Source organism: Cephus cinctus, unplaced genomic scaffold, assembly GCF_000341935.2.
Source record: "Cephus cinctus unplaced genomic scaffold, Ccin1 Ccin1_scaffold0631, whole genome shotgun sequence".
NCBI lineage: Eukaryota > Metazoa > Arthropoda > Insecta > Hymenoptera > Cephidae > Cephus > Cephus cinctus.
In genome coordinates this window covers 106,437-120,844 of record NW_014333271.1, presented here as the reverse complement: position 1 = coordinate 120,844, position 14,408 = coordinate 106,437, and the positions used below count along the sequence as shown (strand labels likewise).

Here is a 14,408-nt window from a genome sequence, read left to right as displayed (position 1 = left end):
CAGAATCATGGCTCAAGCCGCACATAGACGACAGCGCTGTTAGTCTGCCAGGATTTCGTCTCTTTCGTTGTGATAGAATTGTCAAGCAAGGTGGTGGAGTTTGTATCTTTGTTCGTGACCTGATTTCTGCAAAAATTATCACTTCATCAGCATCATCAACTTATACTTCGCGTCCTGAATTCTTATTCATCGAAGTTTCGAGACCTGAGTCTGCCAAGCTTTTGGTTGATGTTGTATACAGACCACCAAAAATTGCTTTCTCTAACCATCTTGAGCATATTTTCTCTTCCGTCTGCCAAGACTACGTCTCTAAAATCATTATGGGCGATTGGAATACTGACCTATGTACCGATAACTTTGATACAACTTACATATTGAGACTCTTTCAAATCGCATCTAGTACCGTTCTGTGCTACTCATTATACTGCAACTTCTTCTACCTAGCTAGATTTATGTGTTGTGTACTCTACCGAAAAAATTCGGAGCCATGGTCAGTATCCTCTACCCTTTCTGTCAGCTCATGATTTAATTTATATAAAATACGAATTCCGATTAGTACGTTCTTCTGACTCTGCTTCTACTGTTAGGACGCAGATGTGGCGTGGGTTACAAAATCCTCGTTTTCAAATGCAACTATTAAACTTAGACTGGTCCCCTTTGCTAGAGTGTCGGTCCGCTGAGTGCAAATTCGAGTATTTAAATAATCAGTTGTCTATTTGTTTAAACAGATTTGCTCCTTGGCGGGAAATCAATATTAAGCGAACTCTTGCGCCCTGGTTAAATGATCAACTTCGAGACTTGATTCGATCTCGCAATAGACTGCGAACTAAAGCTCAACGAACTCGCTCAGAAGCTGATCGTACTGCATACCGTCGATTACGTAATCAGGTAAAGGTGCTAATGTCTAAATCCAGAGCTAATTATTGTAGTTTACGTCTTGCTCAACTGAAGGACTCCAGGCAGGTATGGCAAGAGCTGAAAAAACTCGGTGTAGTATCGAGTTCTAAGAAATCATGCGCTATTACATCGTCGCCTGACGAGCTTTATGACTTCTTCTGTTCAGCATTTAGTTCGGACTCTCTTGAGCCTCCTGAGGTATTAAGTAGGAACATGTGCTTTGATGACTCAAAGTTTTATTTCAAGCATGTCACTCCCGAGTGTCTTTTACCTCATATGAGATTCACCGACTCGCATGTTTCTGGCTCTGATAACTTCCCTGCGCTCTTTTTGAAGCACTGTGCTCTATCTCTCTTTCCAATATTGTTGGATATCTTTAACTCCTCGCTTTCTACGTCTACATTTCCAATGGCTTGGAAGAGCTCTATTATTGTTCCTGTGCCGAAGAAGCCCAATCCATCAGAGTCTAATGACTTCAGACCGATCTCGCTCCTTTGCGAATTTTCAAAGTTGCTGGAACGCATAGTTCGTAAGGACATGTTAGATTATCTCAAGCGCTACAGGTATCTTGATCAATCACAGTTTGGGTTCATCTCAGGCGGATCTACGCAGAACACTCTCATCGGGCTCACTGATGATGTTCACCGGGCCATAGACGATCGAATGGTCACTGTGCTGGTGCTTTTCGACTTCTCAAAGGCCTTTGACACGGTGCATCATGCTTTGCTGATTAATAAGCTTGCACTCTTAAATTTTTCCAGGTCTACCTTAACCCCTTGACATATGAATTAAATGGAACTTGATGCGACCGAAAAATACCATTTAATTTCGCTCAACTGAACGGTTACGTGAAGGCTGAGAAAGAGTATATTTTATTTTGAAATTTAGATTTTTCATTCAGATTGATGTTAATAAAGAACATCTAAATAATATTAAAAAATAATAATTTAATAGTTCTGTATAGTATGGAATATTTCGAAACATTTTGGAACATGTAAAGCAACTAAACATTTTTTGCACTGCCATTTTGTTTCACTTCTTATGTTATGCTTCAAGCACACGCGGCATCTCTTCGTAGGTAGTTTCTTTTTTGCAGTCGAGGGAATATGTTCAGGAAAATGTGCCCAGTGTTTGGCCTGTAGCCGTGTCGGGCATTCATTTCGCGACGGTCTGCCACGTATCGGATAATTAGGAAGAGACAAATTGTATAGCATGTCTTCTGCAATATTCAATCGAAAATTTACTATCGATTGCTTTGTTGGATTAGGCAACTTGAAATATAGGACATATGCATTACAGATAGCTATATCAACCATATAAAAGAACATTTTTTTATATCCTTTGACACTTCCGCATTAGTGGAAAACTTGCAAGAAATTGGTCGTGTCTATCGACCCCTCCCATTCCACGATTGTACTCTATTACACAACTAGGTTTTACAACATCTTCTTGCTCGCCTCCTTTCTTTCTTCTTATTTTTCCTGTGGCAACCATTTCTGCTTTTGAATGTTTGCTGCTCATTATATATACATCTTTCCTATCACGCCAGCGTAAGCACAGAATACCGCTACAGGATAACGTTGTTACGTCTCCCTTTTTTAGTTTGTACGATGTAAGCTTGTGTAGCATATTTTTTCGATTTTTCCTAACTGTTCCAACAACATTTGTATTATTTTTATTCAAAATTTTGAATAATTCTGGGGAGGAATACCAGTTGTCTAAAAACAAGGTATACCCTTTCCCTAAAATAGGTTTGGCTAACTCCATTACTACACTCTGTGATACAGGTATATCGCTTCCTTGAGTTTTATCCTGTCCTGTGTAAATTTTAAACTTAGAACAATACCCAGAAGTAGACTCACATAATTTGTAAAATTTAACTCCAAATCTAGCACGTTTTGATGCAATAAATTGTACGTAATTCAGCCGCCCTCTGAACTTCATAAGTGATTCGTCTATGACTACATCTTCTTCTGGAACATATAATTGTTGGAATTTGGTATTTAGATATTTCACCACGGATTGAACTTTTCGTATTCTATCTTCTTTAGACATCATCTCATTATTCACAAAATGGAGATAGTGCGTTATAGATAGGAAACGCTTACGAGGCATAATTTGGGGAAAAACAGGTGTTTCTAGTATTCTGCGTTTTGACCAATACAGGTCTATTTTGGATTTTTTTACCTGAGACATTATAATACATAACGAAAAATATGCCTTGATTTCATCACTCGTTACTGGAAACCAGTCCTTGCTCATTTTCGTATTGCGTTGCATGTTCATTTGAGCTGCATATCTATTTGTTTCCGTGACTATCATTTGAAAAAAGTCGTCAGATAAAATTTGTTTTAAAACACACAGAGGTGTCGAATTTGCTCCCAATGTTCGTAATACTAATGGATTGATACCGGGAGTTTCAGTAAACTGTTTTATGTTTACAATATTTTCTTCTTCTGTCCAATTCCATCCATCGTCTGCTACATCAGAATCATCACTGCTTGATATGGGTCTTGCACGTTTACGAACATTTTGTAGGACAAGGCTAGCTTCACTTGAACTATCACTTGAATAGTCAAGGGTATGAACACTTCGATGACTGGTGTCAATCTCATTATCATCACTAGAGTAACCAATTGTACCATCATCGTCACTTGCACATAATGCATCCGACTTATACATTTTACAGGGATTATTTATAATCTTTACTAAACTCAAATATTGTCTTCATTCACCGTGCGAGACTTCTACTAAACTGAATGTTACTTTCAGTGTGTAAGCAACTATGTAATCTAATTGTATACTGCACGGCGTCCGCCGAAAAAAGCGCTTGACGAGTCTGACTCGTCAAAGTCTACAGTGGCCCATAAAATGAATGACGAGTATGACTCGTCATTGTATGTGAAGGGGTTAAATTGGTTCTGGTCATACCTGACCGGTCGTAAGCAGACTGTCCGCACCTCTGATGGCACTTCGAAGTGGTCAGCTGTCTCTTCGGGGGTCCCCCAGGGTTCGGTTTTGGGTCCAACCCTTTTCTCTCTCTATATTGCAAATATTGACCAACAAATTCAAAACTGCTCTATAATTAAATATGCCGATGACCTCCAAATTTATATTCACTGTGCTCCGACCGCTGTGAATCTCTTTATCGCGAAGGTCAACGAAGACATCGTGCGTATTTGTGAATGGTCTAAAGAGAACAAACTTCGGTTGAACCTGTCTAAGACCAAAGCTATGATACTTGGCTTTTCCAGGTATGTCAATGCCCTCAGATTCGAGGATATTCGAGATGTTGTCGTCGATGGCTCCATAATACCGTTCGCCAACTCGGCCAAGAACTTAGGAGTCCTCATATCTCCGACACTTAATTGGCAATAGCATGTCACTAGCATCTGTAATAGGGCATATAAGACCCTCTACCAATTAAGAGCCAATGGACAGTTTTTAGGTAGAGCGCTTAAACAGCCACTCGTTTTATCCTTGATTCTTCCGCTTATTGACTACTGTTCTCTTGTATTTTTAGACATTACCACCGAGGAAAACATTAGATTACAGCGAATCTTAAACGCCTGCGTTCGGTTTATTCTAGGGATCCGTAAATACGAGCACATTACCCCGCATCTACGTACCCTAAAATGGCTCAGTGTCTCTCAGCGGCGGCAATATTTCCTCGGTATTGTCATTCGTCAGGCTGTTTATATCGCGATGCCTACTTTTATTTCTCGTCAACTCGAGACCATCTAATCCAGACCAACGTCTGGTCCTGTAACACGGTCACATCCTACTGCTCTGATTTACCCTCGTTGTCGCACCTCTGCTTTCCAAAATTCTGTTGTAATATCGGGGGTTAAATTTTGGAATTCACTGCCGGGTACTATTCGAGATAAACCCACTCTACCTACTTTTAAGTCTGTGTTGCATGCCTTTCTTCTTAGTTTGTAACTTATCTTTAATCCCTTATTCGGCATACCGTTACTAGTTTAAGCACAACCATATAGCGAAAAATTGTAACAGAGAGGAAACCTGCTACAAGTGCGCAGGTAATCATAACGTAAGAGAATGCACGGTGAATAAGAGTAAGTGTGTAAACTGTACGCACAAAAACCAAGCGTTTAATCTCAAGATAAATGTCGAACATAGTGCACTCGATCGGGAATGTCCAACGTATAAAAGAGCGATGCAAGAGGAAAGTAAAAGAGCGGGATGGATGGAATAGCAACCACAGAAGGAAGAGACGATATGGTACACAAATGCTCAAAGTCTTCTAGCACATAAGGATGAAATACAGCACCAGGTAGCAGGGAAACGGAAACCTGCAATTATAGCGTTATCGGAAACGCGGGTGACTGCTGAAATTAAAAACAGTGAACTGTATATGAAGACGCTCTTATACGCGCTAGGCCACTGCTGCCAGCGAGTGAGAGGGTCTTATGGGCGACTAGCGCTAGGCGCAAGTGAGACGCTCTTATACGCGCTAGGCCACTGCTGCCAGCGAGTGAGAGGGTCTTATGGGCGACTAGCGCTAGGCGCAAGTGAGACGCTCTTATACGCGCTAGGCCACTGCTGCCAGCGAGTGAGAGGGTCTTATGGGCGACTAGCGCTAGGCGCAAGTGAGACGCTCTTATACGCGCTAGGCCACTGCTGCCAGCGAGTGAGAGGGTCTTATGGGCGACTAGCGCTAGGCGCAAGTGAGACGCTCTTATACGCGCTAGGCCACTGCTGCCAGCGAGTGAGAGGGTCTTATGGGCGACTAGCGCTAGGCGCAAGTGAGACGCTCTTATACGCGCTAGGCCACTGCTGCCAGCGAGTGAGAGGGTCTTATGGGCGACTAGCGCTAGGCGCAAGTGAGACGCTCTTATACGCGCTAGGCCACTGCTGCCAGCGAGTGAGAGGGTCTTATGGGCGACTAGCGCTAGGCGCAAGTGAGACGCTCTTATACACAGTGCGGGCTATCTCTGGGACTCCACTAACTGCGAGTGAGAGGGACTTATGCGGTATCTGTATGAAATTGTCTGAGACACTCTTATACGGGACGCCTGGAGTCTGGACAGACATGCCGTCCCTAGCGAGGGGAATAGGCTACCCTCTCTACGCGGCGGCCTGGCTTGCTCGCCACCAGTCGCTACTGCCGGTCGCCCTACTCCCGCTTCCTACTAGCTCCACCCAAGGACGGCATTAATGTCCCGCAGTGTACATGAACCAAAAATAACAGACCATGCATGAATAAAAATAGAATTAGGAATGGGCAATACGGAGAGTACACCTAGAGAATATAAATCCAGGAATTATAGTTTCATAGATGAGCAAGTATTTGCAACAGTTTTGAAAAATTCTGCATGGCATTGGTCACATGAGGATGTAAATCAAAAAGCAAAGATACTTGTTGATAATATTGTAGGGACGTTGGACATATTAGCACCAAAAAGGATTGTTAAGATCCCGGATGTATGGGAGGGCAAAAGGTGGTTTACAGATGAAATAAAAAGGGAGGCGGACAAAAGGGATAACGCCTACACAGAAGCAAGGTACAAGGAAACGGATAATAGCTGGGAACAGTTTAAGGTAGAGAGAAATGCTGTAGTTAAACTGATAAGAGAAAAGAAAAAAGAATATTACGAGGATATAATAGACAGAAACAGGAGTGAACCTATAAAAATGTGGAAAACCTTGAAAAAACTAATTCGAGGAGAGACAGTAGGAATAAGAGATACTGGAAACATGGAATCGAGCGAAAATTCTTGGAATTGAGGGGTCCTGATGACGTCACTTCCAGAAATCGTAGAGCTCACGACGGCAACTTGGCACGGACACCCACCTTCGAAGGTTCTGGAGTGTCGGTATACGTCGGTGCAGGAATCTGTATCCAGAACTCCCCAACTTATACTACTGGCGTGGAACCGAATATCGAGGGAGTAGAGGTGGATGTGATTCCCACCTCTCGAAAATAATACTGCAGCCATCCTAACATAATAAAATGCTAAAATACATTTTATCAGGATCGTCAGAACAATTGAAGATCGCGAGTTCGCTAGCGAAGCGAATGTAACAGCGAACCTGATTGGACCAAGGGGCGGTATTATGGCGCGCTTCGGGGAAGGTTCGCGATTTTTGAAATTTATAGCGTCACTCATGGCGTGGCCTAGCTTAGGGATAGACGCGCTATAGTTTAATGCCAATTTTTTTGGTTGTCTTATCGTATCATGATTCGTTTGAGGGACCTATAATCCAAGAGAGTGTGTTCCTGTGGATATTAAGAGCTGCTGGAAAACGGTGAGTGATGCTCAGGGGTATTCTGGCTATGGTTCAACTCACGGGATCAACCAATCTATTGTGTTCGACGTACTCTTACGCGTCATCCTACGTTTTCCTGATCACTAGGGGTCCGAAGATACCTAATCTGGTGACAAACAGAGCATCGGTCTCTCATTTCCTTCTTTCTATTCTTCCGGTTTTGTGTCTAATCATTCAGTCCACGCCACGTGGAATCATCTCCCTGGCACACAGGTGCATGAGTCACTATCCTAAACTTGCTTATCGTACCGTTATCATATCGTATCCTTAGTTGCGTTGTTCCAGTGGGAAAATTATTGTGTAATGTCGTTCGGATAATATCCCAGTGCGTTCTATACCATCTCAATCTGTTTTCCGTGCCAATTACTTGTATTCAACAGTATTGTCCTTATATTTTTCTATTTAAAATAAATCGGATCCATACCTGAATTTTAGTTTCGATAGTTCGTCGTTGTATAAAATAATTTCAGTAGTTTTTAGAGTGAACCTCCCTAGTTTTCAGATTTTTATTATTGTTTCCCAAATCCAGGGCTTCTCCGCATAAGAGCTGGCCAGGGTGTCCTTAAGAGACGATGGTTTAACTCTTGTTATACCTGGCTCCCAGTAAATTGAGTATTTTATTAATTGTTTCTCGCGGTGCGATTTATTTGTGCGACATCGTCAAAAGGTAGCATCACAATATCTGGTGACTCGAACGTAACGACAAACAGAGTTACGTCTCCTTTTGCTTCATGCACGTTCGGGAAGTAACACACAACTCACTCAATATCGACGGATGCACAATTTGAAGAAGTGAAGAATTGTAATGTTGTAAGATGGTTGGTTCTATGTGCATCCTTATTGAAAGGTTTTATTGTACCCTTCAAAATTAATTTGCAGACGGTAAACACAGTTCCATACTTTTTATATGCAAAATTATATAAAATACTAGCCGACCAGACGAACGTTGTTCTGTCATATAAATTAATTCTAGTGAATATTTTGGTTCTTAAATAAAAAATAACGAATGTATTGTAAGTGTGTGGGGATGGGATCTATGATAAAAAGAGGAATTGAACGCTGTAGACGATGATCGCCGATAAAAACAAAAAAATACCAACCATTCATTTTCTCAATTCAATGTATTTCATTAACGTAACGGACATATTCATTGTTTAATCTCTTAAAAGTCAAATGTAAAGTGAAAGAAAGTAGTATATTTTTTATCCTAAAGTAGGAAAATGAAATAAAGAAAATCAATATTAATTTCGAAGAGCAATTAAGTGTACGATATTTTTGTCAGTCCGTCTTTAGCCAACACAAATAAGCTCGATGGTTTGCTCACGCGAGAACATGCTACGTATAATTGTCCGTTGGAAAAACATGGTGTGCCCAAATGTGTGCTCATGAAGTAGATTCGTAAAAATTTATGTGTCTCGTTTGGCATTGGCAGTAATGAGCCTAATTTGTGGTACACTTGGCCTTTGATTTTGAATGTTGAATTGTATTGTTGACCACTTGCTGGAGTATTGTGAACTATTTCTGTTGCTCCGAACGAAGTCATTTGGAAGCATGAATTGAATGTGCGAATGGACTTCAGGAACAGGTTTGAATCTGGATTCGTGCCTATGAGCAAGCCGTTCAATGGTTCTGGTGGTGTCTCAATTTCTGGTAGTTGCACTTTTCCTGAAGCGCAACATATCCCGGCTGACTCATGTTTGAATTTGAGCGCATGACAATGGGGACATTCTTTGCCCATAGCACCAATCAGCACTTTCGGTTGAGCGGAATATTCAATATCTGGCTCGTACTCGAATGCGAGACGAAGGAACGAAGCGGATGTAAATGCTCGATGTACTTGTTGACGTTGTCGGTCATTTGCTTTGCGTGCGTTAACTACGAACCGGCGCGATTGTCTCCGTTCCAATTGTCGTTGTTGATTTCGTTCAGGTCGTGCCTCTTGTGATTGAGATGCACACAATTGCGACATGCTCACACGCATATTTTCGTTATCTTGTTGGATTTGTTCGTCTGTTCTTTCTGCTCTACTATTTCGCATGTTTGTTGCTTTATTCGTTCAACAGCCTAAATAGGCTCCCTTGCGTCTTGCTGGCATTATTCACTGTAATATATACACACACAAATACACAAAATTGTTTTACTTACTGATGAAAACGGTATACCGATAATGTAATTGTCCTTTTAGTATTTTACCAACCTTTCTGATAAATTAATTGTTCATTGTAATACACACACACACACACAAATAGACAAAATTGTTGTACTTACTGATGAAAAACGGTATACCGATAATGTATTTGTTCTTTTAGTATTTTACCAACCTTTTTAGAATCATAAAATACGTATATATTGCTTATAAATCAAAATTGACATTTCATGATAAAATGTCAAAATGACGTGCGTGCGTGACGCATGCGTGGATGAAAGTTCGATGAGGCGGACGTGGCGCCATTTATCATTCAACAACACAAATAACTTCGTTCTGTTTGAAATACGAACGACGGTTAAATTATTTCGATATTGTTCATAAAAAAAATACGAAAATCGCGTATAAGATTATCGCGTACTAAGAAATGGAATGGTGGGGGTAGGAGTGTGAAAATTTGGAGTTATAGGTATTTTCTGATGCCAAATAAAAAAAAATACAAAAAAAATTGTTATAAAATAAAAATACAAAAAATTTTTCTGGATAGGGACACCCTAATCACATAGCGGTATGAAATATACTTTATGATCTATTCTCATACCTACGAAATATACATACAAAATTTCATAAAAATCGGTCGAGAAAAAAAAATTGGCTAACGCCCGCCTGGCTTGCTGATGCAACAGTGAAGGGTGGACGGCCGAAGGTAACGTAGGTTGGTTTTCGAAGATATTTCTCGGATTTTTCGCTATCGGTATCGAGTTAAGAAAATTTGTTACAGCTGTGATGTTATTTCGAGACTAAAGTCCGTATTCAGAACTCGCTCTTAAGGTCACTAGCAGAGTCACTATTAGTTAAAGGTGACTGCGCCGAGTTGTTAGTGACCGTATTCAGAATTCGCTTTTAAGCCGCTTTTAGCTAGCGATGCTCTAACAGGACGCAGCGTGTTGTAACATGTACTTTCATCCGCGTTTGGAATCATTCGGGAAGACTCAGGCATATTCGATTATGTCCGGGAGTATTCGGTGGCATTCGGAAAGCGCGAACTTCATATCTGGTGGAAACTGCAGCTGCGCGATTGTCTCCGTTCCAATTGTCGTTGTTGATTTCGTTCAGGTCGTGCCTCTTGTGATTGAGATGCACACAATTGCGACATGCTCACACGCATATTTTCGTTATCTTGTTGGATTTGTTCGTCTGTTCTTTCTGCTCTACTATTTCGCATGTTTGTTGCTTTATTCGTTCAACAGCCTAAATAGGCTCCCTTGCGTCTTGCTGGCATTATTCACTGTAATATATACACACACAAATACACAAAATTGTTTTACTTACTGATGAAAACGGTATACCGATAATGTAATTGTCCTTTTAGTATTTTACCAACCTTTCTGATAAATTAATTGTTCATTGTAATACACACACACACACACAAATAGACAAAATTGTTGTACTTACTGATGAAAAACGGTATACCGATAATGTATTTGTTCTTTTAGTATTTTACCAACCTTTTTAGAATCATAAAATACGTATATATTGCTTATAAATCAAAATTGACATTTCATGATAAAATGTCAAAATGACGTGCGTGCGTGACGCATGCGTGGATGAAAGTTCGATGAGGCGGACGTGGCGCCATTTATCATTCAACAACACAAATAACTTCGTTCTGTTTGAAATACGAACGACGGTTAAATTATTTCGATATTGTTCATAAAAAAAATACGAAAATCGCGTATAAGATTATCGCGTACTAAGAAATGGAATGGTGGGGGTAGGAGTGTGAAAATTTGGAGTTATAGGTATTTTCTGATGCCAAATAAAAAAAAATACAAAAAAAATTGTTATAAAATAAAAATACAAAAAATTTTTCTGGATAGGGACACCCTAATCACATAGCGGTATGAAATATACTTTATGATCTATTCTCATACCTACGAAATATACATACAAAATTTCATAAAAATCGGTCGAGAAAAAAAAATTGGCTAACGCCCGCCTGGCTTGCTGATGCAACAGTGAAGGGTGGACGGCCGAAGGTAACGTAGGTTGGTTTTCGAAGATATTTCTCGGATTTTTCGCTATCGGTATCGAGTTAAGAAAATTTGTTACAGCTGTGATGTTATTTCGAGACTAAAGTCCGTATTCAGAACTCGCTCTTAAGGTCACTAGCAGAGTCACTATTAGTTAAAGGTGACTGCGCCGAGTTGTTAGTGACCGTATTCAGAATTCGCTTTTAAGCCGCTTTTAGCTAGCGATGCTCTAACAGGACGCAGCGTGTTGTAACATGTACTTTCATCCGCGTTTGGAATCATTCGGGAAGACTCAGGCATATTCGATTATGTCCGGGAGTATTCGGTGGCATTCGGAAAGCGCGAACTTCATATCTGGTGGAAACTGCAGCTATATTTGAAATTCAAAATTCAAGAATTCCCTTTCTTGAAGCCAAGCTATTAATATTCAATTAATACGTTAAAATTATTATAAGATAGGTATGACATGAAAATGAAAAAATAAATACATGGTTGTAGATCATCATGGAACGAAAGGAGAATTTCACCCTCGAAGAAAAAGCATTAGTCATACAATTTGTAAGCGACAATCGTGATATACTAGAGAATAAAGCAAATAATGTGTGTTGTTTTATTAACACAAAACACATTTTTCAAGAAATAACAATTTAAGTTTATTTTATATCACATCTAATGTAACGTTTCTCGATAGTGCAATTTCGTACGCTCCTTATGAGTGTACGCAATGGGATGTAGGTAAGTGCTCGGGGCTGGCGTCTTTCAGAATTTAGTCGACACAGGTTGGTAAAATAAAATAAAATAACAAAAATTTATTGAATAATCGATAATCGGTACAACAGTTTTATAATCGATGTCAATTACCCTAGTCTCAATTAAGTGTCGGTATTGTAGGAAAAGGATTGTCTAGGAGTCGTCCTATACTTGTTTTTCTATTCCTGTCTTACTCTGACCTGTATGTGCGGTACAAAGGGTTTGCCTGTGTTGGTCCTGTAGCCCTAGTGGCGCTTTGCCTATCTATTGGCTATAGCACTGTGTGCGACTTAACTACTAACGGCGCGGGTAATAGATTAAACAAAATGGCGATAACTGAAGTTTCTGAGGTAGATCGCGGTGGTCTCCTCAGAACGTTGACAATTTTTCTCTACGATTCGGTCTAGACTGAATAGCGAATGCTAATGTGCCGTAGCCGTCGACAAGATTATGTACTATGGTTTTTTTTATGACACTAATATGCTCTATCCCAGAGGATATAAATCGAGCTTACTGATTTAACGATTTTACGACGCGTGATCCTTTTGGAATTAATATACGCTGACTTTACTGTTCTTACGCGTCACCTCTCGGTGAATTTACACTTCGTCTGTTCGAATGATTAAATTGATCTGAAATGTGGTATTTAACTAATTGTAGTCCGATATTTATTAGCGAGAAGCGCTAATCCTCTATCGGATTATTTGTATATTACTTTCCGCGGATTAACTTTCGGGAGACGTTTTTCATCTATCGGCTAGTGTTGACACTAGCCACGCGTCCTTGTTGTCTATTTGTAACAAGTGAGCTCGCAGTACAGGAGTACTGAGAGGTTGGTCGTTTTGTCACGTTACACTAAATATATTAAGAAAACATAAAAGAATATACAGTTTCATGAAATGAGCGTTACCGTCATAAGCATTCGTATACACACTGTGACGTTAAGATTTATAATTTTCGATCTCACCTCGGGCCCCACGTTGGGCGCCAAATTTTGTGACGTAAACAAAAAAAAAATAACAAAACAAAAACTAATAAGATGGATCTTACGTCAGCAAAAACGACTCGCAATGGTCCTCTCTCTCTGCCTCCTATCACCAACACGAAAGAACGGGTTGGGCGCCAGGTATCCCTCGCGGGAGAGCACGAGACCACGAGAGCAACGCACTCTCTTTGTCACTAAAGAATTTTACCAAATTCGGAACCGGCCGGGTTACGCTAAAACTAAACACTAATATAACGGAAACGAGGACCACGCCAACAACCTAAGACGGGTCTCTCGTTCACAAAATTATCACCAAGAATCTAACGGATCCGGGGGCGACGCCAACGGTCCTAAGACGTGCCACCCGTTCACAAAGTCACTAAACCTAATCTCACTACGAGATGCACCAAGGGACAATGGCCGATCCGTAAGATGTCCACTAAGCAGCGGAGGAGAGAAAGTCGCTAATATTACACTAAAGATTGGACTTAAACTAACGCGGAAAGATTAACGCAAAAGGCACTAACGCGGAAAGAATAACGCCAAAGACACTAACAATGCGGAACGAATCCACGAACATCGATCGGACATATAATATTAGACCATAGTCTTCGAAATCAGATAGAATAAGGTATTCTAAGGCATACAGCGATCTACGGCGTTTCGCATAGAATAGCACGGCGGCTATCGCGCGGTAGACGACGCACGCGTGAGCGGCGAGCTCGGCGAGTTTATAGGCGCGGGCTTAGCGTGTATTCGCGGGGAGCGGTGAAGCTCGTGACGCGCTCATGGCACAGGGCCGTCCCTAGCAATTCGACTTCGGAATACTTCTTAGAGACTAAACAGCTGGTTCTGATATTTTCACAAACAGCGCGAAATAAATAGGACGGATCACGAACACCAAAGAACACACGAATAAATAAGAATCACGAACAAAGTTTCCATTGAAAGCGCGACTACAATTCGCTAGATTTTTAACAAAGTTTTACGCGAATAGGAAAGAGTCAATCGCGACACTCAGAGATTCCAGAAGTAGCAGCAAAGCACGTGACAAATACAAAAGACAGCATAGATAACACCAAGAAATCACATAAATAGCGAGAGCATAGAATATAATGATTATAACTAAAAGCATCCTATAGTTGCCTGTTTAAACCCTTTTTAATACTATTAATTTACTTTAAAATACTAATGGTGTCTATTACTTGACCGTGTTCAGAAGGAACGGCAAATACGGCCGGTGAAAACACACGCAGTCGCCGCGAGGGTCGAGCGTGTATCTCGAGAACAAAGGATCTCTATGACT

At 40.6% G+C, this 14,408-nt stretch overlaps 1 protein-coding gene across 1 annotated transcript; it reads right to left on the bottom strand.

The window, feature by feature from the left end:
* Positions 1 to 2,229: 2,229 nt before the first annotated feature.
* On the bottom strand, positions 2,230 to 3,579 carry LOC107269316 (piggyBac transposable element-derived protein 4-like). The gene has a single exon (XM_015743025.1). It carries the CDS (start codon positions 3,577 to 3,579, stop codon positions 2,230 to 2,232), a length of 1,350 nt encoding a protein of 449 aa, XP_015598511.1.
* Between the last annotated feature and the right edge of the window lie 10,829 nt (positions 3,580 to 14,408).